General features: G+C 53.6%; 2 protein-coding genes across 3 annotated transcripts in view; both read right to left on the minus strand.

Moving 5' to 3' along the window:
• On the minus strand, nucleotides 1–23,862 carry IP6K3 (inositol hexakisphosphate kinase 3). The gene is made up of 7 exons (XM_025382743.1): nucleotides 23,635–23,862; nucleotides 16,277–16,404; nucleotides 12,479–12,855; nucleotides 6,437–6,650; nucleotides 5,084–5,259; nucleotides 3,798–3,973; nucleotides 1–1,524 (listed from the first exon to the last, which is right to left on the minus strand). The coding sequence occupies exons 3-7, from the start codon at nucleotides 12,675–12,677 to the stop codon at nucleotides 1,057–1,059; spliced, it is 1,233 nt and encodes a 410-aa protein (XP_025238528.1). The 5' UTR covers nucleotides 12,678–12,855; nucleotides 16,277–16,404; nucleotides 23,635–23,862; the 3' UTR covers nucleotides 1–1,056.
• LOC112622829 (40S ribosomal protein S10) overlaps nucleotides 1–25,221 on the minus strand; it is an 846,014-nt gene that overhangs the window by 137,128 nt on the left and 683,665 nt on the right. The gene's annotated exons all lie outside the window — the stretch shown is intronic.

Below are 25,221 nucleotides of genomic sequence, written 5' to 3' on the forward strand. Positions count from 1 at the left end.
TGGTGACCTCAGCAATTTTATTAACAAATGTATTTCCCTAATTGGGTAACATATCTCAGTGCTTGACTCAAGGGCATTGTAATAGGTTTCCGTACTGCAGAAGAAGGAATTAATTAGAACTGTTTGTTCTTATTCCATATTTACACTTGTCCACCAGTCTTGTAAACATTGCCCCTGGTTTCCTCAGTCCTCCAGGTTCTTCTGACTCCCCAACCCACCCCCAAAATAAATAAATAGAAAGCAGAGAGTAGAGCTGGGCATCAGTGGTCCCTTCTTATGTGCGTTCACCCCCACTGCAAGCCGCGTCTCATGGTCAGAATGTGGCAGAATGGGGAACTCCAAAGTCTGCTAAGAGATTCCTCATTTTAAGAGATTTTGGGAGAAAAAAAAAGAAAAAAAGTCTGTAAAGGGACCCTCCTTTCCACAGGCAAAAATGGAGAATCTGGGGCCTTGCTTTGCCAGAGCTCATGCCTAGGCTTGGCTCTGTCCACTTGGAAGCTGGGTGCAGAGCAGGTAAGATGGGCAGATCTGTTCTGCTTCATCCTGTCTCACCTAAAACTCTGCTTAGGAAGGTAAGAGGCATTCATGAGCTCTGCCTGCCCTTGGAGCAGGCAGCCCGTACAAAGAGAAAAACCATGAACTCATGAACTCACTCTTCAAGGCTGCTTCAAGTCAAGTTTTCTGCCTCACAGCTGGCGCGGACTGCAGCATGGCAACGAGTAAACATTTTTAGATGCAAATATTCCAGAATGTCACAGCAATGGTGGCCTCTAACTTGGGCTGCCCCCTCCAGTGTACTCCAGAAGGTGCCACTTTTTCCTGGCTATCCGTTCTCCAATGAGCAGCATTAGAGCATGATGCCAGGGGATGTGGAATCACCTCCAGAGCTGATTTGTTCAGCAGCTGTTAACATAGTCTGCCGTATATAGAGATGGTTTTTGACGGTAGATAGGACTATTATGAAGATATCTAAGGGGTGTCTGGACTACCCTAGCAACCAACAGGTCCCTTTTTGAGAGCTATAGCCCAGAAAAATCCAGAGAAGCCCAGGAGGTTTCATTCTCCCTCTTGGATATCCTGCAGGATCCTAATGAGGTTTTCCAGGCCAAAAATATAGCCAGGGTCTGGTCCATCGTAGGTGGTGTGCTCATTCCAGGAGCCCTTGTACGTGGTATGAGCAAAGTCAATCATGCGGACGTCAACCTTGGTGAGACCACTGGGAGAGCTGCCATGGGCTGCCTGGGGAGCCTCCTGAGGATGTGGGCTGCCTGGGGCTCTTTCTGGCGGTTCCTGCCCATCATAGATGATGAGGAGAGAGCTGGAGTAGAAGCGGTATGAACTCTGGCTCCTAATGACGGAGAGGAGGGCCCGGAGCTGCTGCAGGATGGGCTCCAGGAGCTCCCTCCGCAGGTGGCTTCCATTATGTAGGAACTGATAGAGGGCTTGTCTGAACCCCTCCACTGAGAGTTTTCTTCCGTAGTACTTGTCTTTGCAGAGAAAGTACTTCTTGTCTGTTTGATAAACCTTATATTAAAAAGAAGAAAGAAAATGTGAAGATTGGAAATTTAAACAAATCGCATCTGGTATGGTTGCAGCATCACAAGCTAGGATAACATATGAACAGATTTTTAGGAGATGTAGGGCAAGAGTGACTGAAGTGAGCAGAAGATGATCTTCCGTCAAGTGCCAGGGTAGCTTTTACATTTTAAAATGCTTTCTGTGCAAGTCTTTAGTAGTAATCCAAGGTCTAAAGATCCTTCACCCTACAGAGGTGACCCTCCACCCACGAGGAAAACGTTTGGATCTTCTTTCTTGTGAATTTCCAATGTCAACCTCCAAATCGTGATTTAAGCCTTGGCTTCTGGCCCTCTTCAATTCAAATATTAGCAAACCCAAGCTAGAAAGCTTTAATAGGAATCTGAAATCACAGCCAATGGCCTTGGAAAGCCAACTAGATTAAAATTTCCCCAACAAAGTTTATAAAGTCCTTTCTCTGCAGATTCCAAGGCAACAATAATGCCTCTTGAGGTAGAGTGGGGTGAATTGTTTGAAGATAAAAAGATAGGCAGGTCAGGTGTGGACAGAGTTTCCAGGCAGCCAGTGCAGTTGAGGGGAGCCTGGTAGAGGAGGGAGGTTCATGGCAGCTCTATGGGGCTGGTGGCTCCTCTCCTTGGCACCATCTCTCCTCCCCTCCCCTATTGTGTCTTGGCCACCAGAAGGGAGCAGATGGAAGAGAGATGCTGATGGGGGACAGTGGCAGCCACCCCCGTTTCATTCAGATGGCACAGGCAGCAGCCAAGGTTGAACCAAGGCCAGCAGTGGGCATGGTCGAGGGGGGTGGCACCCCTCTGCCTGGCACACCTAGAAGGGGCAGCCTGTGCCTGGCCAAGACAGTTTCTCACGTCATTCCTGCCCTCAGATTACATGATATGTTTATAGAAAACCAGTGTTGTTGAAAAAAATCAGAAAGATATGATAGACTTGGTGTTGCCTTTGGAGGGCTGCAGATTGGCTGCTAAATTAGCCGTCATAAATACATGACAGGCATCACTTTCTAAATAAATCAGATCAATTTCAGAAGATTTGAGGTCCAGAGAGAGATTCCATTTACACCACAAATCATCACACTCCATTCTCTTGAGGACTGCATTCCCGGCTTTCCAAAGGACATCTGTGCAACAAATTTATAGACTCAACTTCCAGCTTCAAGGGGTGGCAGTTTCAATTAAGGAAAGCTATAACGTTTACCGTCAAATCGGTGTCTGGTTTTGCGTTGAGTAGACAGACTATAAGAGGGAACGAGTAGAGGAAGTTTATTTTCTCCTGTTCTTCCGCAGCCCCTGCCATAAGCCACATCAGAGCCCAAAAAAGGAGGCGTGGAGTCTGAGTTACAGAAAATAACCATTCCTTTGCAGGGTTAGCAGGTTATGACCTTCCCACTTTATTAACCAGAACTGGTAACAAAAAGCAGCAGAAAAGATGGATTAAGAAGGGGAAATGGCTAATAGAAATTCAAAGAGCTGACTACCATACAGCATCTAAGAAGGAGAGAATTCAGCTTTATCATTCAAGAGAAGGAGGACTCAGGAAGCCACGGGTTGCACCAAGAAGCCCTTTCTCTTAGTTCTTCCCCCAGCCCAGCCTCACACACTGCCATCAAAGGTCCGCTTGCACCATGAGCAGGAGCCACATGGCCACTGTGGAAAGTTTCAGCTGCCAAAGATTGTGAGACCACGTTCAAATGTGATGGTTTTTGACATCACTATTCTGAAGGGTACTCTTGAAAAGATCCAGTGTGGGCTGAAGTGGTGGCTCATGCCTGTAATCCCAGCACTTTGGGAGGCAGAGGCGGGCGGATCACAAGGTCAGGAGATCGAGACCATCCTGGCTAACATGGTGAAACCCCGTCTCTACTAAAATTACAAAAAATTAGCCGGGCATGGTGGCGGGCACCTGTAGTCCCAGCTACTCGGGAGGCTGAGGCAGGAGAATGGCGTGAACCCGGGAGGCGTAGGTTGCAGTGAGCTGGATCACACCACTGCACTCCAGCCTGGGTGACAGAGCAAGACTGTCTCAAAAAAAAAAAAGAAAAAAAGAAAGAAAAAGAAATGACCAAGTGTGTCATAGCCCAGGGTATGCATTTCCTCATTGGAAGACTGGCTCCTGGCCTCCTCTGTGGCTCCTCCAAAGTGAAGGGCTCTGCAGGGGGCAGTGTGGCATCTGGATAGGAGACATCCCTACCCCACCGTGGACGTGCCGGGATGTTCCCCCGCAGCGGCGGGCCCCATGCAACCTACCTGCATGCCGCAGATGCGCACACCCAGGCGGGCTGAGGTGCTCTGCGCACACTTCCTCATGTGGCGGGCCTTCTTCTCCTCGGACGCGTCATCGCCATGCTGCCGGGTCCCCATCTTCAGATCCAGGACGCAGGGATGCGTGTACTGTGACACTACATTTTCCAGCAACAAGAACCCTAGTCACACCACGTTAAGGAAGGCTCTGAGGACTTCAGAGCGACTGTTCCGCCACAGGCCGTTTGCATGCCTCAGAAGCTGCCTGGAAATTCCCTATTCCGGGCACCATTCTTCACTCCCATTGCCTTCCTTACAGACAAGCTCATCCTTGCTATTAAGAATTCAAAGTATTAGCTTTGCAGGCTGCTTTAATAAGTCCATTTATTTAGGGGGAGTTTATGAGTATGTGAGCTTTTTTTCCTTTTCCATTTTGCTCTGAGGTTGAAATTTAAATGCAAGCGTGAAATCCCTGGCAGGCCATGCCCAATTTACATTTTACGGCAGAAAATCATAAGGCTAAAACCTCCAGTCCTGCTGAATGGACCAATACCTTTTGGGAGAAGTGGGTTGATGTTAGCTTTGGAGATGAGTTGCAGGAATATTAATTTCAGTGGAGTAATTATCCTGCAAAAGCTTCTTAGGGATTATGATTGCAGATGTATCTTGGTAAATACTATGAAACCAGCCACCCATTTGCAGGAAGGAGCACAGCAGTGGTGACGAAGGGGCATTTCAAACCTAAATTTTCTCCCTGAAAAAGTAGGGGAGGGGCTCTTACCTCATCCCATAGTCCACCCCACGGACACTCCCCTAAGGGAGGAGCCACACTTCCCTCTCACTGTGTGGGCCCCATGGGAAGACACCTGCAGGTAGAATTTGGAGGGATGGAAGGGAGGTTGGGGCTGGGGACTCATCCAGCTCTCTGAGCCCCCTGCTGCCCCCACCCAATATGGCATTCATCATTCCTGTCTGACCACAGACACTCCCATCCTAACCTGTCTTTACTGCCAAGTGGCAAAGACACAGCCAGGGCCCCCCGAGGGCACTGCGCTCAGTGTAATTCCATCTGCCTTCCCCATACTGTCTAGTTGTTCTTTTGGAGGCAGCTGATTTCTTCTAGGACCTGGGTTTGAGGGCTTGTGCCTTCCAGCTGTCCCTCACATCTGTCTCTCCCTGCCCACCCTCTGCTGGCCCCGTGTTTGTGTGTGTTTCCTCTACTCACCTCTGCCCCCTGTGTCTCTCTATCCCCCTGCCCTTGGGACTACACGTGAGGGGGATGGCAAGGATACGATGCCGCTTGTTCTCTGGGTACTCGGAGCACAGGCGGGTCAGGTGGGCCTGGTGGCAGTGCAGGCCCCATGGGTTGAAGCTCTTCCTCTCCACCTGGTTCCCATTAGTGTCTTCCACCAGCGAGGAGGCTGGAGCGTTGAGGTGGGTCTCGGACCTCAGGAGAGCCTTGGCCGGGCTGCGGCGGAGGGGAGCACAGGACAGTCAGAGCAGAGGTCTGAGAGCGCTGCTGCCTGTGGCTGACTGGGCTCTTTGAGATGGGCTCTGACAGGGTGGTCCCAGCTGCTCTCCAGGGTGGCCCTCATCAGGCTGGGGCACCCTCCCTGCCCAACTCAGGTCCTGGGGCCAGATTTCACCACACTGTAGCCCTCAAGTGGCTTCTCCAAACCCTGGAGAACTTACTAGGACATGTTGCCCCCTCAGAGGACTGAGGTGATTTGAACTCACTTGCAAGTGACCTGGATTATTAATGGTCTTACTATTGAGGCGACACACTAAGGGGGCAGTGGCCCTAACCGGAATCACAAGCCTGGGGTTGGACTCTGATAATCCAGCAGGCAGGCCGTCACCTCCCTGAGACCTCAGAAGGGCACGGGAGTGGGGTGGGAGCTGCAGGGAGTGCAGACAGTGGCAGGTCCTTTCCTCCTGCCCTCTGGGCATCTTGGCGTGGCCATCTGTGAAATGGAGATAATGCACCTGCTTCCTGACTCCAAGCCCAGAGGCTTAATGAGATCTGTGGCACTCCTTGGGAAGGGAGGCATTTTCATTGTATTAGCTCCCTTTTGTTTCCCATAAATGTTTTAAAAAGCCCCAGGGAGCCTTTTCACCTGAGAAAGGTCAGCTGACATTGTCAAAGCTTTTGGTAGGGACCTCAGGCACCTGAGCCTCCTGCATCTCCAGGGACCCTCTGAGCACAACATTGACCTCCCTTCTGGCCCCTTCCAACTGCTAGGGAAAGAGATGATTTCTGAGAGCAATTAGCCACACTTTTCCTCTACATACACTATTCTAGGGTTTCTGTTCTGTACATTTCCTCCCCAGAGACACTTCATGGTCTCAGTGAAACAGGTATTTAATTAAACAAATATGTACCGGATACCTACTCAGTAGAGAACTCTGCCTGTGGTTCAACTTCTGAGATAAAATGCATCACAATCCTCCCTTCTAGGAGTGGCATAAAGAAAATCCATTCCTTTCTTTGGTCACATTGGTTATTCTAGACAGAGCATTCATCTGAATTTCTCATTTTCTCAGCACCAGCCCTAATGGGGAGTGGTTGGCCTTGGGCACAGGTGGGAGCAGTGCCGGTCCCTGCCGAGGGACAGGGTTTCTGTCATCCTGCCCAGTGGCCTCACCTCTCCTTGGGTGAGCGTGCCAGCTGGGCGTGCGGCCACTGGGCAAGGGCGCAGGCGCTGCCACTGCTGCCGGTGGTCTGCTGGAGCGTCTGCCAGATGGCCATTGCCGCCGACTCTGTGGAGACCTTGAAGGGCTCCCGGCTCTCCTTCACTGGGTTGGCAACCAAGCTGAGATGGCCTGTGCTGTCTTTCCAGAGGTGCACTGTGATGGTGCCTGCAAACACACAGGGAAGGGGAGGGGAGGAGCTAGGTGAGAGGGCCACCATGCAGATATGCAGGAGTGATGACAGGTTGGGAATTTAGCTTAATGGTCCAGGTCCACCTCCCCCGTTCCCCAGCTCCTCTCTCAAGGAAGAGCTCTGGGACTGGCCTGGTTTTGCCTGGTTTCGCTGTCCCAGAATGAGCCCCAGAGCTTGGAGAAAATAGCCTTGGGCTGATCTTGACACATCCTCTGCTTTATCGCACTTCCCTGCCCCTTTGCGCTTTAAACAAAGTCAACTCCTCACATTTTGTCCTCGTATTCCAGTTCCTCTGTGCACAGTCGTATCTCCCAGTCACGCCACAGCCAAGCCAGCTCTGCCTGACCTGGGGGCATTGGAGCTGGTCCTCTGCGAAGGGGCCTCCCACCTCAGAGTGCCAGTGAGGGAAGTTGGGCCCATCCTATCCCTCCTCTGTGCCCTCTGCCTCCTGATGACCCTTCCTCTCCCTGCCATGTATCTTTATCGGACCTGCTTCTTCCAGGAAGCCTTCCTCTCACAGCCTTCCAGGGCTTGGGGCTCCCTGTCGCCCCTTTACTCGCCCTCCCCCCGTCTGTCTGCCCTTGAGCTGATGGCCGGCCATTTCCTCTGGTTAGACGTATCTGCACATGAAGACTATTGGTGGAACATGGTTCTTTGATGAAACAAGCCTTTTGAGGTTTCCCCAACTGTGTTACATCCTACCATCGGTGTTGGTCATTGAGGCACAAAAAAACACTGGTTGTGAAAGTGAAGAGTGTCTGAAATACCTTTACCCTACACACTAAGGGGCATCCTCCTGGGCATTGGCCAGGCTTGGGTAATTAGCTGTGGCAGGCACATTAGCAGCTCTGCGGCCACCCTTTAGTGTCCTCCCTCTGGTGGTGACAGAGCCCAGGCCTTCCTCCGTGGAGTTTGGCTTCCGGTGGTGCCTGGCCTCGCCAGAGTCTTGGTAGTAGCCAAGGAGATGGCCACCCTTGTGGTTTTGGGAGAAGCAGAGGTGAGAATACGTGTCCTCTCTCCTGCAGCTGATGCGCTCATCCTCTCTGCGCCTGCCGTCACCAGCACACACTGCACCCCTCTGTCCTGCTATATGCTGAAGGAGTGACCTGATGGAGTATACCAGTGGCTCCCTTGCCCTCCAGTTTCCCAGTGGATTTGCCAGTGGGGGGCACTGGCAGGAGATGGGAGGGTGGGAGGAGAAAGGTTGGGCATCTATTCCACTGGTTCCCACCCCTCTTCACTGTGTTCATACCCTGCTGTGTTCCTCTGTGGCCCTCCTGGCCTGGGGTGGTGACAGCTTTCCAGTGTTGATGGTCTCTGGGTCCCCCCAGTCCCTGGTTGTTCCCCTGAATCCTGCATATATTTCTGCAAACAGTTCCTTTTTTTTTTTTTTTTTGTGAGATGGAGTCTTGCTCTATCACCCATTCTAGAGTGTGGTGGTGCGATCTCGGCTCACTGCAACCTCCGTCTCCTGGGTTCACACCATTCTCCTGCCTCAGCCTTCCGAATTGCTGTGATTTCAGGCACCAGCCACCACGCCTGGCTAATTTTTGTATTTTTAGTGGAGATGGGGTTTCACCATCTTGGCTAGGCTGGCCTCGAACTCCTGACTTTGTGATCCACCCGCCCTGGCCTCCCAAAGTGCTGGGATTACAGATGTGAGCCACTGCACCCTGCCAAACGGTTCCTTTTTAAGGTTTTCTGCATTTAACCTCGTTTGAGTGTGCCTTTTGTTTTCTGCCAGGCCCTGACCAAGAGAGGGTAGGCTGCATGTTTGTATGTCCTCCAAGGTATTTATTTCTCCCCCCAGCCACGTGGTCACCTTCTCAGAGTAAGTGGCAATTTCTGCTGAGCCAGCTGTGAAGGCAGCTGATCTCCCAGCTTGCATCGCTGCCGGGCCCTCCTGGGCTGGTCAGCGTGGACACTCATTTTCAGGGCTGCTCTATAATTCAGCAAGTCGCTCTCCAGAGCTGCCTGTGCCTAGCTCAGCGGTCTCCCTGGGCCAGTCCTGTCATCTCAGATTCCCAGTGCCCTAATTTTGCAGCCTGAGAATGACATTCAGTCCTCTCCATCTCCTATAAGGTGCTGCCTTTCCTCACCCCATCCCAGGCTCCCGTGTCCTGTGAAGTTGTCATGATGATAACCATAACGCTGTCCCTGAACCTGGCATTTTACCATTCACCTGCCATTAGCATTCACCCCTAGGCCAAGCCCACTGTCGCTGTCCTGCTTATGAGACAGGGGCTGATGGCAGGTTGAGGAAGGAATCACAGATCGTCACAGCCATCCTGTCTTCCACCTGCTGGGTGGCATGTTACTGCTTTTCCCTTGCTTCTGCTAAGTCACAGTACGCCTGGAAGAGTGTTGACGGTGGGCGCTGAGGCTCAGAGAGATGGGATAACCTGCCCAAGGGCACACAGCCGGTGTGGGATGGAGCTCTGGGAGGGCCATGCCAGACATGGGGATGGAGGAAGGGACAGGCTGTTCCAGAGGGTCTGGTGTTGTCACGCTATGTTTACCCTGAGTTTGCATTAGGGACACTCCTGCTGTGTCCCCCGTCATGTTTGTTCTGGTCATTCTGTTCCATAGGAGAGAACAGAGAGGCTATGATTCCTCCCTGAGGGGAGGGTCATCAGCACTGAGAGCTGGGAGCCCAGGCCAAACCAATGCCTGTCCCGAGCCCATCCTTCCAGGTGTGAGAAGAGGGGAGAGCTGCCAGCCTCGTGCAGGTCCTGGGGAGCCCCGAGGCCTCCCAGCTGCCTGGGGAGCCTGGTGTGCCGGTCCTGTGCAGAGCCCTTTTGGGTCTTGGAAAATTCACGCTGCCCTCCAGCACTCCCCTGGCCTTGCTACATGTGAGGCTACGGTGACAGGTCTGCCAGAAACCATAGTCTTGGGAGCCCCAGGCCCAGGAGGCCTTCCTGGAGGGACAGGAAGCGTGACCTTCACCCGCTTCTCCAGGCTCCAGCCCTTGTCTGATCTCATCAGTTCTGAGTGTCTGAGTAAATGGAGGAGAGCAGAGGTGCACATAACCCAAAACCAATAAAATCCAAAAGTCATTTCCATTTCTCATATTGTCAGAGTTACACAGCCAGGCTCTGCATCTCTGCCTCTCTTTCTGCCAGCCTCCGACGGGCTGTGTCTGTCTCCAGCTCTTGTCTGTCTTTCCCTCTCACCCCCCTCTGTGGCTCAGAGCAGCCCTTCCCTCTGAAGTCGGGGACCCCAAGCAGATAACCCCCTTACAAACAGTCTCCAGTTGCCTGCCCTGGGCAGGAGGGCCTGCCCAGCCCTCCCCATGCATCTCGACCCGAGACCATGCCAGCTGGACAGATGAGAGAGCTTACTGCCACAACTGGCATGCCCAGAGCATCTCAGCAATTTTGGTTTGGCCTAGTAGCTTCCTGAGCCTCCGTGAATATTCTATCATGTATTTATTTTTAAGTTTATGAGAGCATTTACTTGCTGCCGTCTGTAATATGAATCGGGTCAACCGGGTCAACTGTTAACCAACTGGACCTACGAGTACATCCTCATTGCCCAGTGCTGACCGGCAGCCGGGGAGGAGAGGGGTGCAGCCCCAGGGCACCGTCACGCCTGCAGAGCCCAGCAGAGGTCCCGGGCGAGCTCTGACCCAAGAGACTGCCCTCTGGAGTGGCGTCCCTGCCCATCGTCCTCCCTGATGCCATCATGGTGCAGGGCGGTGAGAAGAGAGAACATGCACTCTGTGGCATGTGGTGGCCACTTCAGAAATGGCCCCTCTCAGTGAGGGCTGTTCCTATAGCGGAGAAAAGGGAGACCCTTGTGGCAGCCTTATGGGGATTCAGATGCCCCTGACCTGAGGCCCTCACTGAATGACCCTGGGCAAGTCACTCCCCCTCCTTCCTTGGGCTAGATGACCCCTGAGCACTGATACCCGAGTTCACCCCTTTAGTAACAGTGTAGCTGAGTGGAGCAGGCCCATGTGGCCAAGAGCCCACAGTTAGGAGCCAGACCTCAGGGCAGAGGAGGGGGTGAGGACGACCTCCTGAAGGCCAGGCCAACCTCTCTGCCTCTTCCACTTAGCCTGCGGCTGCCCAGCATCCATCTCAGCCCCAGAGCTGTGTGGAGCAAGCGTGAAATGGTGCTGGCAGGAGGCTGCCCCACACACGATCCTGCCACCCCTCTGCTGGGCTAAGTTTAGTTCTGAAGGAACAGACATTAATTCCAGTGGGTGCTCTGACAAGATGGGAAGTGACCCCACAACCAGCCAGGCAACACCAGCCTGCAGGCTGGGAAGACCCCAGGGAGAGGGAGGCCCACACAGGCGGCCCACAGACCATCTTCCCCTGTCTCTCCATGTGTGACGCTGATCGGTCTTGTCTTAGACTCTCAGGAGTGGCAGGCCGGCTGAAGTCCAGGCATGTGTGAAACAGTGCTTGGAAGCAATGCTCAAGGCTCCAGGCCCTGGTCTCCCTACCGGCATTAGGTCTGGACCATGCTAAATAGGAATTCCTGGCTGGGCGCAGTGGCTCACACCTGTAATCCCAACACTTTGGAAGGCTGAGGTGGGTGGATCACCTGAGGTTGGGAGTTTGAGACCAGCCTGACCACCATGGAGAAACCCCGTAAATTAGCTGGGTGTGGTGGCGGGTGCCTGTAATCCCAGCTACTCCGAAGGCTGAGGCAAGAGAATTGCTTGAACCTGGGAGGCGGAGGTTGCAATGAGCCGAGATCGCGCCATTGCACTCCAGCCTGGGCAACAAGACTGAAACTATTTAAAAAAAAAAAAAAAAGAGAGAATTCCTGACCCTCACCCCAAGACCCAGGGATTCTGATTCACATGTCTGGCATGGGGCGTGGGGACCTGTGCACCTTTGTGCACATACACACTGGATTCTGGTGAAGTTGGTTTCCCAGGCCAGATTGCACTTGAGAAACACCAGGCCCCATCCTTCCCAGTTATCTTGATCATTGAAATGCAAATGTGTTTTTCATTGACTTATTTGAATATTATTGTCACCTTCCATCAACACTTTGACGAGGGCAGCAGCTTGCAGTCATGGGGTCTACAGTCCTCTAAAGAGGTTATTTCTCTGAGCAGTCACCTCACTGCTGGGGCCGGCCACCTGGCAGAGTGTGGCTGAGCCCTGTAAGCCTCACTTTCAGAAGGCTGGGTGTGGACAAATCACCCTGTCCTGGGGAGCCTGACCCCTGCCTGGAGGCAGCACCCTCCCCACCCACTTTCTTTCCCCAGAACCCACCTTGTGCTCAGATCCATGCTGCCCCATGCAGAAGTTTCCCAGCTACACACAAGCAGCAACCCGTATCCCTGGCTTTGCCTCTTCCTGGGTGAGGGCGGCAGTTCTGGCTTCCCAAGCAAGCCACATCCCAGCATCCCTAAGCCCTGTCCCAGGCCTGAGGGTCCTGCCATCCTCCTTGGCTTTCAGAGGGAGGTTAAGGAGGCCCCACTTTGCCCTGTGTTTACAGCCAGCATCAGATGGCTGGCTATGGCACCCGGAAGGCACAGACCAGAATGCCCCCTTGGAGACCGGGTGGGACCAGGGTGTTGTTTTATTTTCTCTATCCCTTGAAGCCTGGTGGCTTGAGCTAATTTATAAGGAAGCCAAATGGCATTACACTCTAGACCTGGAGGCTTGAAGAGTGCAGAGAAACTAGGACAGCGAAGGCCAGCCCCACTGGGAGAGGGGCGCGTCTCCATGGCAACCCTTATACACACCCACGGCACAGGAGGATGCAGTGGGTGCATTGGATGAGCTGGCCTCCATGTGGCGGCACCCAGACGTGGCCTGGCTGCCCAGGCACTCACCTTTGTACTGTGGGGTGAACTGCTTCATGGCCAGCGGCAGGGATTCATAGAACCTCTGCTCCCGGGAGATGAGGGGCTTGCACACTGTATGCTCGTCATACTTCATCACGCTCATGTGTCCCCCAACCTGGTGCAGGAAGGGCTCCAGCTGCACGCCTGCCCTCATGTCCCCGGCGTCTGCGCTGTTTTGCACAACCATGGTGACACACGGTGGTGGTGGTGGGGTCCCTGCACAGTTTGCTAAAGGAAGGTGTGAAGTAGAACAGGCAGCTCCCAACAGCACACGGGCTGTCAGCGGTCCTCAACTTTCTCCTTCTTGGCCTTTATTGCTGTCATAGCATAGTTGTCCTCCTGTCTGTGGGTTCTCAGCGGGGCCTCTGGAAAGCAGGGGAGGAAGGTGGAAGTTAGATGAGGGAGGTGGTGGCGGGGGCAGGGCAGTGCTTAGAAGAGCCCACACAGCCTCGACCCCAGAACAGGTTCCTCACTGGTACCTTAAACAAGACTGTGAATATCCATCAATTACTTCTGGAATAATCTGTCATGAGAAACCAGTTACAGTGGTTGCCTCCATGGAGCAGGGATGAGAAGGAGACTTTATTTATTTATTTAAGAGGAGGTCTTGCTCTGTCGCCCAGGCTGGAATGCAGTGGCATGATCTTGGCTCACTGCAGCCTTGACCTCCTGGGCTCAAGTGATCCTCCCTCCTCAGCCTCCAAGTAGCTGGGACTACAGGTGTGTGCCAGCATGCCCAACTAATTTTATACTTTTTGTAGAAATGGAGTCTCACCATGTTGCCCAGGCTGGTCTCAAACTCCTGAGCTCAAGTGATCCACCCACTTTGGCCTCCCAAGTGCTAGGATTACGGGCATGAGCCACTGGGCCCAGCCAGAGACTTTAAATAATGTTTTGTACTTTTTGAATTTAAATATTAAAACATTAAAAAAAATTCAAGCAACATGCTAAGCTTCTAGGGTGCAGAGACAGTATCTTAACTTCACCTGTCATGTTGCCTGCCTTCATCTGGGAACACTCATCCCAGGCCCAACAAGAAGCAAGCTGAACCACTGCTACTGGGGCTCTCACTGTCTTGCAGGGGATTACGGGTACAGGGGTGCTTGCTTGCTTGCTTGCTTGCTTTATTTATTTATTTACAGACAGAATCTCATCCTGTCACCCAGGCTGGAGTGCAGTGGTGTGATCTCAGCCCACTGCAACTTTTGCCTCCCGGGTTCAAGTGATTCTCCTGCCTCAGCCTCCCGAGCAGCTGGGATTACAGGCGCCCACCACCACATCCGGCTAATTTTTGTATTTTTTAGTAGAGACAGGGTTTTACCATGTTGGCCAGGCTGGTCTTGATCTCCTGACCTCAGGTGATCCGCCCTCCTCGGCCTCCCAAAGTGCTGGGATCACAGGTGTGAGCCATCGCACCTGGCCAGGAGTGCTTTATTTTTGTACAGCATGGGTGTGCATCATTGATTTACATCGTGGCACCGTGACATAATTGCTGTGGGACCTCGGACAAGTTACCGAACCTTTCTGGGCCTCAGTTTCTCCTTCTCCCTCTGTAGAACAGGATAATAATGATACCCACCTCGTGGAGTTAGGGACATAGTTGAGATAAGGCCCGTGGAAAGGACAGCCCAGTACCCAGAGCAAAGCATTCAATAAATGTGATCATTATTTCTAGCATTATTGCCATGCTGGTCCTATTTTCCTCACAGCTCTGGGTTGTAGGACAGGCAGGCCACTTTGCAAATGAGGACAGTGAGGCCTACAGTACCATGCGCAGGGTTGCGGCTGGCCAGGAGAGTGGGAAGTAAAGCCGGGGCCTGCTCTTCTCTAGGCCTGGCCCCCTTCTCCTCCTCCCCCTCCTCTTACCCTCCCTGAGGGTGGGCCTATGGGTCTCAGGCAAAAGCTGGCGCTCTGGGTTGGAAACACAGCCCCTAAAGATGTCCTGACTTTGTCTCAGGAGAGTGCCGAGGAGACGCTGCAAGGGGAGGCTTTTCCAGCCCTGTTCGTCCTGTCCTGAGAGCACATTCCCACAGCAGTGCCCGTCACCACCAAGTTATTAATACTCTCTCCCTCTGCTGGACTCCCGGTCATGGATGCCACCAGGCTGGGCAGTGCTGGGCAAGATTAACCCTCTAATTGACCTTCAGTCCAGGCCACAGGCACAGCCGGCTGGATTCATGCACAGCAGTGCCCATGAATTTGTCCAGGCCTCTGGCTCAGAGAGGCTCCTGCCAGCCGCCTGGACTTCTACCTCACTCGGGCATTGAAAACCTCAACACAGCCTGTTCATTCCCTAACACTGGGCCTCTTCCACTGGCTACTGCCCTACAGGCCAAAAGTGCCACTATAGGAGGGAGAAGGAGTGTGGCTTCAGGCTGGTACGTAGGATGAGGGGTGAGGCTTCTGTGACTGGCTGTGTGGCTGGAGTGACTGGGAGAACTGGGGCTGCTGGGGTGGGAGGATGGAGGTCTGATGGTGAAGGGGCTGGGCCTGAGACTCCAGCCTAGGCATTCTTCAGCTCTGCTCTAGTGTGGCGCAGAGGTGAGCCCCATCGGGAAGCTGTTTCAGGACCTGAGAAAAGAAGCTGGTGGTAGGTATCTGGACACAGAGGAAAATTGGCCCACAAAAAAGCTGATAACTTCAGTTTCCTAACCCTTTGGTTATGGGACAGGATATGCCAGTTGCCTGTAAACCCAGTCCTACTTGCAATTTGGAGAAGGCAAGAAGGAGTAGAGCAGGGAAGCTAAGGCAGCCTGATGCCTCCCCTCTCGCTGGGCTTGCTGGCATGTCGGCCTTTGCCAGCTGACCTGTCCCCAGGCAGAGGTACTTCTGGTGACTATAGGGACAGGTAGTCTGTAAAGTTCATTTATAGCCACTCCTGGAAGGAGCAAGGCTCCCGCCCCGCACACTTGTATCCCCAGGGCTGGCCCCTCACTAGCCAGGCCTGGCCTCAGCGGATACCAGCCCAGCTCCACAGCCTCATCCCAGCCAAATCACACCTGGGCCTCCTGCTGCTGCACTGGGAAGTCCACGCCCCTTGTCTTTCCCCAGCTCACCTCCCCAAAGAGCTCTAAGGACATGGATGTCACCGTGGCAAACTGTGGCAAGGAAATAATGGCAATAAATGTTTACATGCATATGGCGCTTGCTGTGGCCACGTTCTAGTGCTTTGTGTAGAGTAACCCATTTAAGCCTTACAACCCATAGTAACCCTGTGAGGCAATTCGTGTTACCAGCCCCGTTTTACTGATGAGGAAACAGGCACAGAGAGGTTAAGTAGCTTCCCTATCTGCACCTGGCTAATATGGGAAGAGCAGGGATTTGAACCCAGGCGTGGTAGCCCCAGAGTGTGCTCCCCGGCCACACTGCAGAGGGCTGAGGGTTGTTGTTTATATACTTCAAACTTCAGGAAATTGAGCCACAAGGAGGCCGGGACTTGGCCAAAGTCACCTGTAAGTCACTGGTGGTGCTGGGACAGGTTTTCCCGTCTCCCAGGCCTGGTCTACCCCCTGGCCTGTCTCCCATCCCACTTGATGACATTCAGTTCATATGCTAGGAGTGGGTGGGCTGGAGAGGGGAGCACATCTCTCTCCCACCTCTGCAGAAACCACCACAAGGGATCAGGCGGGAGCCCACCTAGAGCAGGGGTTGGTATCGACCTTCCCACAGCCTCCTGGCTGGGGATGTCACTGAGACCCGAGAGGCACTGTCATTCCCAGCAGGGAACTGGTTCCTGCTGCAATCTTCCCCTCTGATCTCAGACGTTCTCAGGAGTCCTGGCTGTACCTCCTCAGAGAGCACAGTGTGAGCAGGGAAGACCCCTGGGCCTTCCGCACAGCCTGTGGCACAGCAGTGCAAACTCCCCTGCCCTGGACCTGGATGGATTGGCAGCGATTGTCTACCAGGTAGCCAGCCTGTGAAAAAAAAACCTGGACTTGGCGGCTGGGGAAACTGAGGCCCTTTCTCTTGAGGGCCAGCCTAGGATGTAGATTAGGTGACATCTGCAGGGCCTCCTGCTCCTGAGCTGTGTGGTCTGCAATTCTGACACAGGTTGGTGGGAAGGGGCAGAAGGAGACAGGAGGAGCAGTGGCATCTGCCCCTGGAGCTTCAGCTGGGGCTGGGCAGGGTAGGTTTCACCGCTGCTCGGGAAGGCCGTCTGTGGCTTCCCCTTGGCACTGATGCTGACCTCAGATTCCCAAGGAAGACTAGGGTTCTTTATCTGTTTCTGCCTTTGTGTGTGGCCTCCAGCTCTGTGGGATTGAGCTGGGGAAGGCTCCTGTTTTTCCCATTCCTCACGGGCAAGTCCCAATTAAATCATTCAAGTTGGCAGGACCTTTCTCACCCCAGACCTTCCTTTTGCCACATGCAGGCACTTCTGCCACAGCGCCCTGGGCCTGTTCTGTTTCCTAAGAGCCTTGGGCAAGGGTCAGAAGCCCAGGGTCTACTCCAGGCACCCCTGGAGCTTGCTGAGGCCTGAGATGAACCGGGGAAGCGCTCTGAGGCTTGGCTTGTGGCCCTCTGCCACAGCCTTGTCGTGATGCTCCGATGACAAAGCGCAGACACTCCTTCGTGGAGTCTTTCTTCCAAGCATTGCCACCACGTGGGGTCTGTCACTGCCTGGGTTATTCTCAGGACCAACTCCCATGAGTCAGCTTGGGTGCTGGATGGCAGGTGAGGCGCCTGCTGCCAAATATCCTTGGCTCTCTTTAGTGCTTTGAAGGGAGACAGTTGTCCTTCTCTCCAGCCCACATCTCCTCCCACATCCCTGCAGCTCAGACCCCTTGCCCAGCATCCTTCCCTAGGGCTCCTTGAGGGGGCATAGGGGGAGTAAGAATGAGGCAGGGAAGAGGGTGAGATGCCCCTAGCCAGAAGAGCTCAACTTAAAGGTTGCCCATCCCCCTGCCACCACCAGGAAGTGGACAGATGGCCCCAGGTCTCTGTGTCCTCCTGCCCTGTCATTGCATCATGTCCTGAATGAAGTAACGCTGGGCCTCACTCCAGGAGACTCAAGGGCTAATTTCTGCTGATGGGGCACAGCCACCAAACTGGTTGTTAAATGAGGCCCTGGGCTGTCTTTGCCAGTACAGACCCTGCTCCGCAGCCCCACGGGGCCTGAGTGACAGCCAGCCTATGCTAGCCCATGAGACACTGCCCAGTCTGAAAAGAGGGTCACTGATAGCAGGGCCGTGAGTCGGTTTGGCTTCCAGAGTGGAGACAGATGACAATACCAGTGATTCTAAGACCCCAAGACCTCACTGATGCCAGACACAATGACAGATGCCACCCATCAACCTGAGGCGGAGAAGGGCATCATAACTTGTCACAACCCGTCGGCACAGTTTTATTTCCGGAGAGTCTTTGTATGTTGTAAGCACTTTCCACATGCTAAATCTGAGTTCATTAACATTACAGAAGATGCATCTCTTTTAGGACTCACACTCCCATTTTAGGGAAGGTGGCAGACGAAACCACAAATCAAACTTGTAGGGGTTCAAAATAGGAATAGATTAGTCATGGACTATATCTTTTCAAAGCCTGTTGGCTTCTTATATCCGAAAACAGACTGGCTGACTGTGGCCATTGTCAGGGCTGTTCACAACATTCTGTTTTTCCCTGTGGGAACATGGTATGATTGCAGCTTTGAAGGTAAGCGTGGCCCACGTGATTTGCTTTCACCAGCATCATGTGGATGGGTGCCATGTGTTACTTCTGGGCGGGAACTTCAAGAGATATTCCCCCTATTCTCTTTCCCTGGCCATGGTGATCTTGGAAGCACATGCTGAGGTGTGGCCTCTGTCAGCAGGGTCCCTAAGTGACTGTACATACTGGATATATAGCATTATGGAAATAAATCTTCACTCTGTGAAGTCACTGAGATTTGGGGATAGCTTGTTATGCAGCAGGACCTAGTTCATCCTGCCTGATGCACTGACTCACAGCCAGGCACCCAGTGTGGAGCTCTTAAGTTGAAAACCACTTCACCTGGCGCAGTGGTTCACGCCTGTAATCCCAGTGCTATGCGAGGCCAAGGCAGGTGAATCACTTGAAGCCAGGAGTTCGAGACTAGCCTAGCCAACGTGGTGAAACCCTGTCTCTACTAAAAATATTTTTAAAAGTAGCCAGGTGTGGTGGCACGTGCCTGTAATCCCAGCTACTTGGGAGGCTGAGGCAGGGGAATTGCTTGAATCCAGGAGGTAGAGGTTGCTGTGAGCCAAGATCATGCCATTGCTCTCCAGCCTGGGCAACAGAGTGAGACTCCATCTCAAAAAAAAAAAAAAAAAAGAAAAGAAAAGAAAAGAAAGCAACTTCACTTGAGTCAGGTACTCAAATCGTTCCTTGCACAAACATATCCTATGTCATTGCCACTCCTAAGGGTCAATTCTGGACCCCTGGCTTTACAGTCACACCTCTGTTTCTCCAGATGAGAATTTTCAGATGGCGACACTGAGGGTCTGAATGGTTGCAGAGTTTTCCTGGGGCCCACAGCTAGCAGGCACTAGTCCTGGGACTCAGCCGTGACGAGTATTTCTCATTCTAAAGTCGATGCCCATTCTGACCATGTGCAGTCCCCTTGGATGGGGAGTGGCTGCTGAGTTGCTCTGGCTGTCTCTGAGAGTCTCAGAGACCCAGGACCAAGACCCAACTCAGGCTCTTAGGGCCAGTGTGATGTCTGGGGCCCTCTTTATGCCGTTTGTCTCAGTAACCTGTGTCAGGATAGGGAGCCTTTCAGAAGCTGCACCTGGCTGGGCAGCAAGAGCGCACACCCAGGGGCATCCTGCTGCTGGTGGCAGTGCCTAACGAAGTGCTTAGCAGTGTGGATTCTTAGGGCCCTGGGTGAGGGCTGTCACCCGGGGGCCCACCAAGACCTTACCCAAATCCTCACCACCACAGTCTGCAGAGTAGGAAAGTAATCCCCTAGAGGCACGATAATTCTCAAATGTATGTAAATGTGTTGGTAATTAACAAAATACAAATTCATTTAAAGGCATTATTGAATTCCTGGTAGTTTTTGTCATCATCTCTTTTTCTCAATCAACAGATCCTAAGAGTGTAATGAGGATTGCATAGGGACTGGTAGGGAAAAAACTATGTTGACAAATGGGTCCTAGAGAAGAGGTTAGGAGAGGTATTGCTCCTGGCTGAGATCAGGGTGGTTTGAGGGGTCTGAGAAGGAGTCCAGGGGGAGGGGAGATGTTGGCTCAGCCTTGGGGAGCTTGGGGGAGGGCCTGCTTCAGGGAGCGTGTGTACAAGGAGCAATAGGGAAGGGCAAGGACAGGGTGGGAGGCGATGGCTGGAGGGGAGGGTTGTGTGGAGGAGGAGGATGCGGGAGTGCTGGGCTGGCCTTGCCAGTGCTGCAGCACCAGGGCGCCTGCAGAGGCAGCCGGCAATGGAGGGGGACAGAGAGTGAGCCTAGCCTGGCCAACCAGAGGAGATGTTGGCCTGGGCCCTAGCTCAGTGCAGGGAGGTGGTCTCCTGAGATCATCAGGGTGCTGAAGCCTTCGGGACCACGTCCCGATAAATCTTAGTCATGTGGTGGAGAGAGGGCTTTCTGGGTAGAAGATAATTAAGAAACAGCTTGTAGCAAAAGAAAACTATAATATAAAATGTGGCAGGCGCCAAAGCAGCATGGTTTATGGCCTGCCCTCTCACCTCCGAAGCTCTAACTTACATTTCACAGGCCTCTCGGAGCCAGAGGTTTGGTACAAGTACCATTCAATGTCTTCGCAATGCCCAAGGGAGCATTTTTTAATCTATTAGAGATGAGAGGACCCCAAAACCATTTAAAACCGCTTAGGTTGTAATGGGCAGGAGAAATTTGGAGTTTCTCACATGGCTGAGGGGTCGTGCATCATCTGGGGCCATCCAGGTTGGAAGGTACAAGCTTATTTTCCAGGGGGAAAAATGGAGTTTTAAAATCCATTCTAAAAATGACTCAAGGGCTGTAGGATGGTGCGCCCTCCGTCCGTGTGGCTCCCCGGCTCGGTGGGATCAATACCTGGTGCTGGGGGACTTCACACATCACTTTCCCAGCCGTGGCTGAAATATATGGCTTAGGAGAGCATCTGTTTCCCGGGGAAGGCTTGATTTCTAGAATCACAGAACAATACTTCATATTCCTCAGTCATAGAAACTTATTTCGGGGCTGATTTTATCCTTTGAGAGGGGTTCTTTTTCTTCTTTTTTCTTAACATTTAAAATCTCACAATGTTTCTCCAGCTTGAGGACCAAATACGATTTTAATACAGCGATTATTAGTTTAGAAGCCCTTCAGCCACTGACAAATGTACTTAGCAGCACCAACAATGTTCTGATCTTGCTGTCAAGGTGGGAGAAATATGGGGGAAAGATGACTCACGAAGTCGAGTGCCACTGGAAGGGCTGCTCTGGGGAAGGCAGAGGCTGCGAGGGCTTCTCCCTCTTGGTCCCCTAATAGATCCTGACCCTTGGACACGCAGCTCCTCAGCCATGGTTAGCAACTGCTCTGACAGCCCCTCCCAGGCATGCTTTTCTCCTCTGGACTTTGCCTCTTGAAGCTGCACCCAGGATCTTGGATGTTGCCAAACACCCAGACCTGCCTACACATTTCCCAGCCTCCAACACCCTGCCCCACACCTGCCGCCTTCCTCTAAGTAATATGACCAGCCACCACCTGTCTTGTGCAAGAGGCCTATGAGCCACAGACGCAAGGTGTTGCCAGCGGTTAGCATGGCGGTTTTATGGTTGCAAGATGGAACAGCTCTTTAAGGTCAAAACACAATAATGGGACGGAGTGTGTGTGCGTGTGTGTGTTTGCATGTTTGTGTGAGTGCGTGTGAATGCTTGTGCGTGTTTGGGAGTGTGTGGCTGAGGGAGAATGCAGGCAAGGTCTTTCCCCAGCAGAGGGCAGCAGCACACACGTTGAGGCTCCAAATGCCTGAGAGGGATTAACAGAAAACTAAAGCCAGCACCCACCTCCTCGCCCAGCGACTGGGGGACACATTCTTGGAACTGCCCTAGGTTTGCCTGGCTTTGCCCAGACCTGTCCCAGAGAGCCCCAACGGCAGCTGAAGTTCTGCCTCCACCAGGCAGGGGGTTTTTGAAAAGCTCAGAAGCCATCATTGAGGTTGGATTCTCCCCATAACGTTCTATAACATCTCCTCTTGCCCTCCCCTTCCGCTGCTTAACCAGGGTCAGGGGCTGAGGGGGAGGGGGTGGGAATGGGCTGGGGGCGGTGGGACACTTGAGAGCCCATCTGGGCAGAGCAGGACGGGATCTCCAGCAATCTCCACCCCATTTGTCCATCCCACCCAGGCTGTGGCACCCTAGTGGGTGGGTGAGCCCTCTCAGCTGCCAGCTGGGCCTCCCAGCCCTGGATGAGTTGCAGTAACTAGTATTGAGGTAACTCATTGCAACTGCAGCCCGCGGGCAAGCACGCCCCTCCTGCTCCCGCTCCCGCTCCCACCCCTCACCTCCCCAGCCAGTGCGCAGGCTTCCTTCCCTGAAGGACCTGATGCTCATAAAGTTTATTGCTGTTCCCTGTGGCTGCTGGTGAATAAGATAGCAACTATCAGGGTTTCTGCCTGGGAAGGATTTATTCAGTGCTCTGTGGAGGGCAGAAGAAAGCAGGAGATGCTGCTGTCCAGGGGGTGGGCTTGGCCTGGCCTGTGACCCCCAGAAGCAGCAGGGCGAAGACGGGGAGGGCCCCAGAGGCCACAGGAGCACTGAGGGGCAGGGATGCAGGGAAGTGGCCCAGGAGGGGACAGGAGACCTGGTTCTGCCTCAGGCTCCCTGTGCCTGCCTCTCTGGGCCTCAGCTTCCCTATCTGTACTGAGAGCTGTCTGACCCTGCCATGTTCTTACCCTCCTTTGGGACAACCCCCACCCCTTCGATTCAGCAAGGCAAAGTGGTGGGGAAAAATCACCCATGGTGGGTGGTCGGGAGGTTGGCAGAGGCTCTTCCTAATTGAAAGAGATTTAAGAGACCTGCTGACCCAGTGCCTTTTGACTGGATCCTCTTCTAACAAAACACTAACAGACATTTGGGGCCAGCTGGGGAAAGGAGACCGCGGACAGGACGCAGACACTCATGGGTAGTTGCTCATTTGTGAGTGGACAGTGGGTTATGTGAGGACGTACTGAGGGACTTTGTGATGGGGGAGAGGCATGCTGTGATGTCAGAACACTCTAGCTGTAGCGTATTTGATGAAACAAATACGACAAAACTCGGGCCACTGCTGAAATCAGGCACAGGATGTACAGGTGTTCATGAGATCATTCCCTCTATTTTTTTCTGTATGCTTGAAGTTTTTCGTAATAAAAGGATAAAAAATAAATGGGTAGCTTTTTAAAAGTGTAGAAGCCTGAGTCCCTCCCCATGGGATCAGAATTTCTGGGGAAGAGGCCTGGCATGGGGGGTTTAAGGCCCCCAGGGACCCCAAGGCCCCCAAGGCAAGCTCAGTTCTCAGGTTCACTAGGGTGCCTAGAAGAGTCATGGGTGGGGGCCAAGACTCCACCACTGCCCAGGGCATCAGGGACCACCGCTTAGTGGAGACATGCCTCCGACCCCCATGACCCCCATCCCATGGTCTACCACCACCCTGCACCAGGCCCCAGGCCCCAGGCAGCTGCTGTAGACGTTGATGTCATCCAACCTTGTGCCAGCCTCCTGCCCCCTCCCGTGGAAAGCTGGGGCTGCTGGGCTAGGACATGCCGTTCCTGGGCCCAGGGGATGCTGCTGCCCACGTTTCTTGGACACCTGCCTCTGTTAAGGGTTAACGCAGCCCCCTGTACTTGCCCCTCCCCCCAGCTTCCTCTGCAGTCCCAGTCCACCCTGAAGTGAGAGGACTCCAGGCACCCCTGGAAGGGGAGGGGTGGAATTCCCCTGGGAGAAGGGAGAGGGATGAAAGAGGAGCAGATGCCAAAATTCCTATACGCACTGAACTGTCCCAACACTCTACCCCACCCCCGCCACACACAGATGGACAGACCTCCACGAAGACGCTGGCACCTCCATGGGGCAGACTCCTGACCAGCCTGGAATGGAGATGAGACCCCAGGGTATAGACAGGCCCTGTGGACACAAGACCCTCTCTCCCCTCAGTCAGGCCCCGTCAAAGGCTCAGCAAGGCTGGCCCTGCCTGTCCCTGCCCACAAGGCGGCACTCACCAGAGCTTCCTCTGAGATGGTGGGGAGTGTGTGGAAGGCAGGGCCCAGGAATCTTGTCTCTCAGTGCCCACCATGTACAGGCATCAGGCAACAGCCCATCCCAGCGTGGAGCATTCACTGTCCACCAGAGCCCTGGTGCGCGAGGTCTGTCTGGGAGGGCCGGGCTGACGTGGCCTGGGGAGGGAAGGGTCACCTGACCCTCTGGGGAAGGGCTGGTGGGGACTGGCATGTCCAGCTGTCAGCTGGGTGTTCTGCTGCTCTGGGGCAGGGCCAGAGGGGCTGGAAGGGAGGGGACAAAGAAGAGGAGAGAGAAGAGGGGAGGAGGAAAGGAGGAGTGGTCTAAGGCAGGGGAGAGTTCAGCTGAGCTGCCTGCATGGATGTCAGGACCTGGGCACCGAGGGCCGATCACCGCAAGGCCCTGGTTATTTTTTGATTCCTAATTTGAAAGAAAAGGGGTGAGTCTCGGGTTGGGGGTTCATGCTCTCCCTTCTGCTGGGCTTCTTGCCCCATCCTCTCTGCAGGAACCTCACTGCAGCTTACCCTAAGCTGTGGCTGCTAGAGAGAAGGAAAGTCAGGCGGCAAGACGTTCAGGCAACAGTCAGTTAGACTGAGGACAATCAAGATGTTCAGGCAACAGTCAGTTAGACTGAGGACAATCAGTCCATCAACAAGCATTTTTTGAGGCCCTCTGCTAGGGCTGACCAAGCACCCCCAGTGTCAAGGGATTGCAGTTGGGGGCTCAGCAAGTTAGAGGGCAACTTCAGGCTAAGTGTCTGGTGAGAGAATAGAGGGTAGAGGACTTTGCAGAGAGTGAGGAGGGCGTCCTGGAGGAGCTGACTGGCTGAGAGCTGAAGGAGAAACAGGGTCATTTGGTTGAGTGGGGAGGGTGGTGAGAAGGGGCTGTAGCTACAGGAGAGGCTGTGCAGAGGCCCAGAGACAGGCAGGAGGAGGGGCAGGGAGGTGGAAGCTACAGGGAGTGGGACTGGGGAGAGATGGGGTAGGGACAAGGTGGCCTCACCACCCTCTGTCCTCAGCCTCTGGGAGGAATTTAGGTGCTTTATGCCAGGAAGAGTCGGCTCAGGCCTGTGTCTAAAACTCTCAAAGGTGAGCAGACAGATGCTGTCCTCCAGGAAAGTCCTAGCCTGGTTGGGAGAGGGGGCAGTGTGGGGAAGGAGAGGGCGAGTTCCTGAGATGTTGAGGAATCAGGCTGGTGGACCATGAGAGAGGGGGTGGGGGCAAAGGACAGGGTTCATCAGGGGACAGGCTTCAGGTCCAAGTAACCCTGGACCAGTATTAGGCAGATCAGGCTACCCTGGACATCTGGCTAAAGTTCCCCTGGGCACTGGCGCCCCACCTGCCTTTCCTGGGCCGCTCCATGTGTGGATGAGGGGCTCAGCCTCTTCTCTGGCCAGAGACACTGCCTGCTTCGCTCAGGCCCAGGTCGCCCACTGGTCTGGTTCAGCCTCTCTCGGACTCATCCCCCAAGACCCCCTTACCCATCTCCTGGTCCCCCCAGATCTGTTGGTGCAGTACTTTCTCCCTTTCCACGTGTCCATGGAGAACATGTTCCAGGACGGCCCCTTCTCC

Source organism: Theropithecus gelada, chromosome 4 (assembly GCF_003255815.1).
Source record: "Theropithecus gelada isolate Dixy chromosome 4, Tgel_1.0, whole genome shotgun sequence".
Classification (NCBI taxonomy): domain Eukaryota; kingdom Metazoa; phylum Chordata; class Mammalia; order Primates; family Cercopithecidae; genus Theropithecus; species Theropithecus gelada.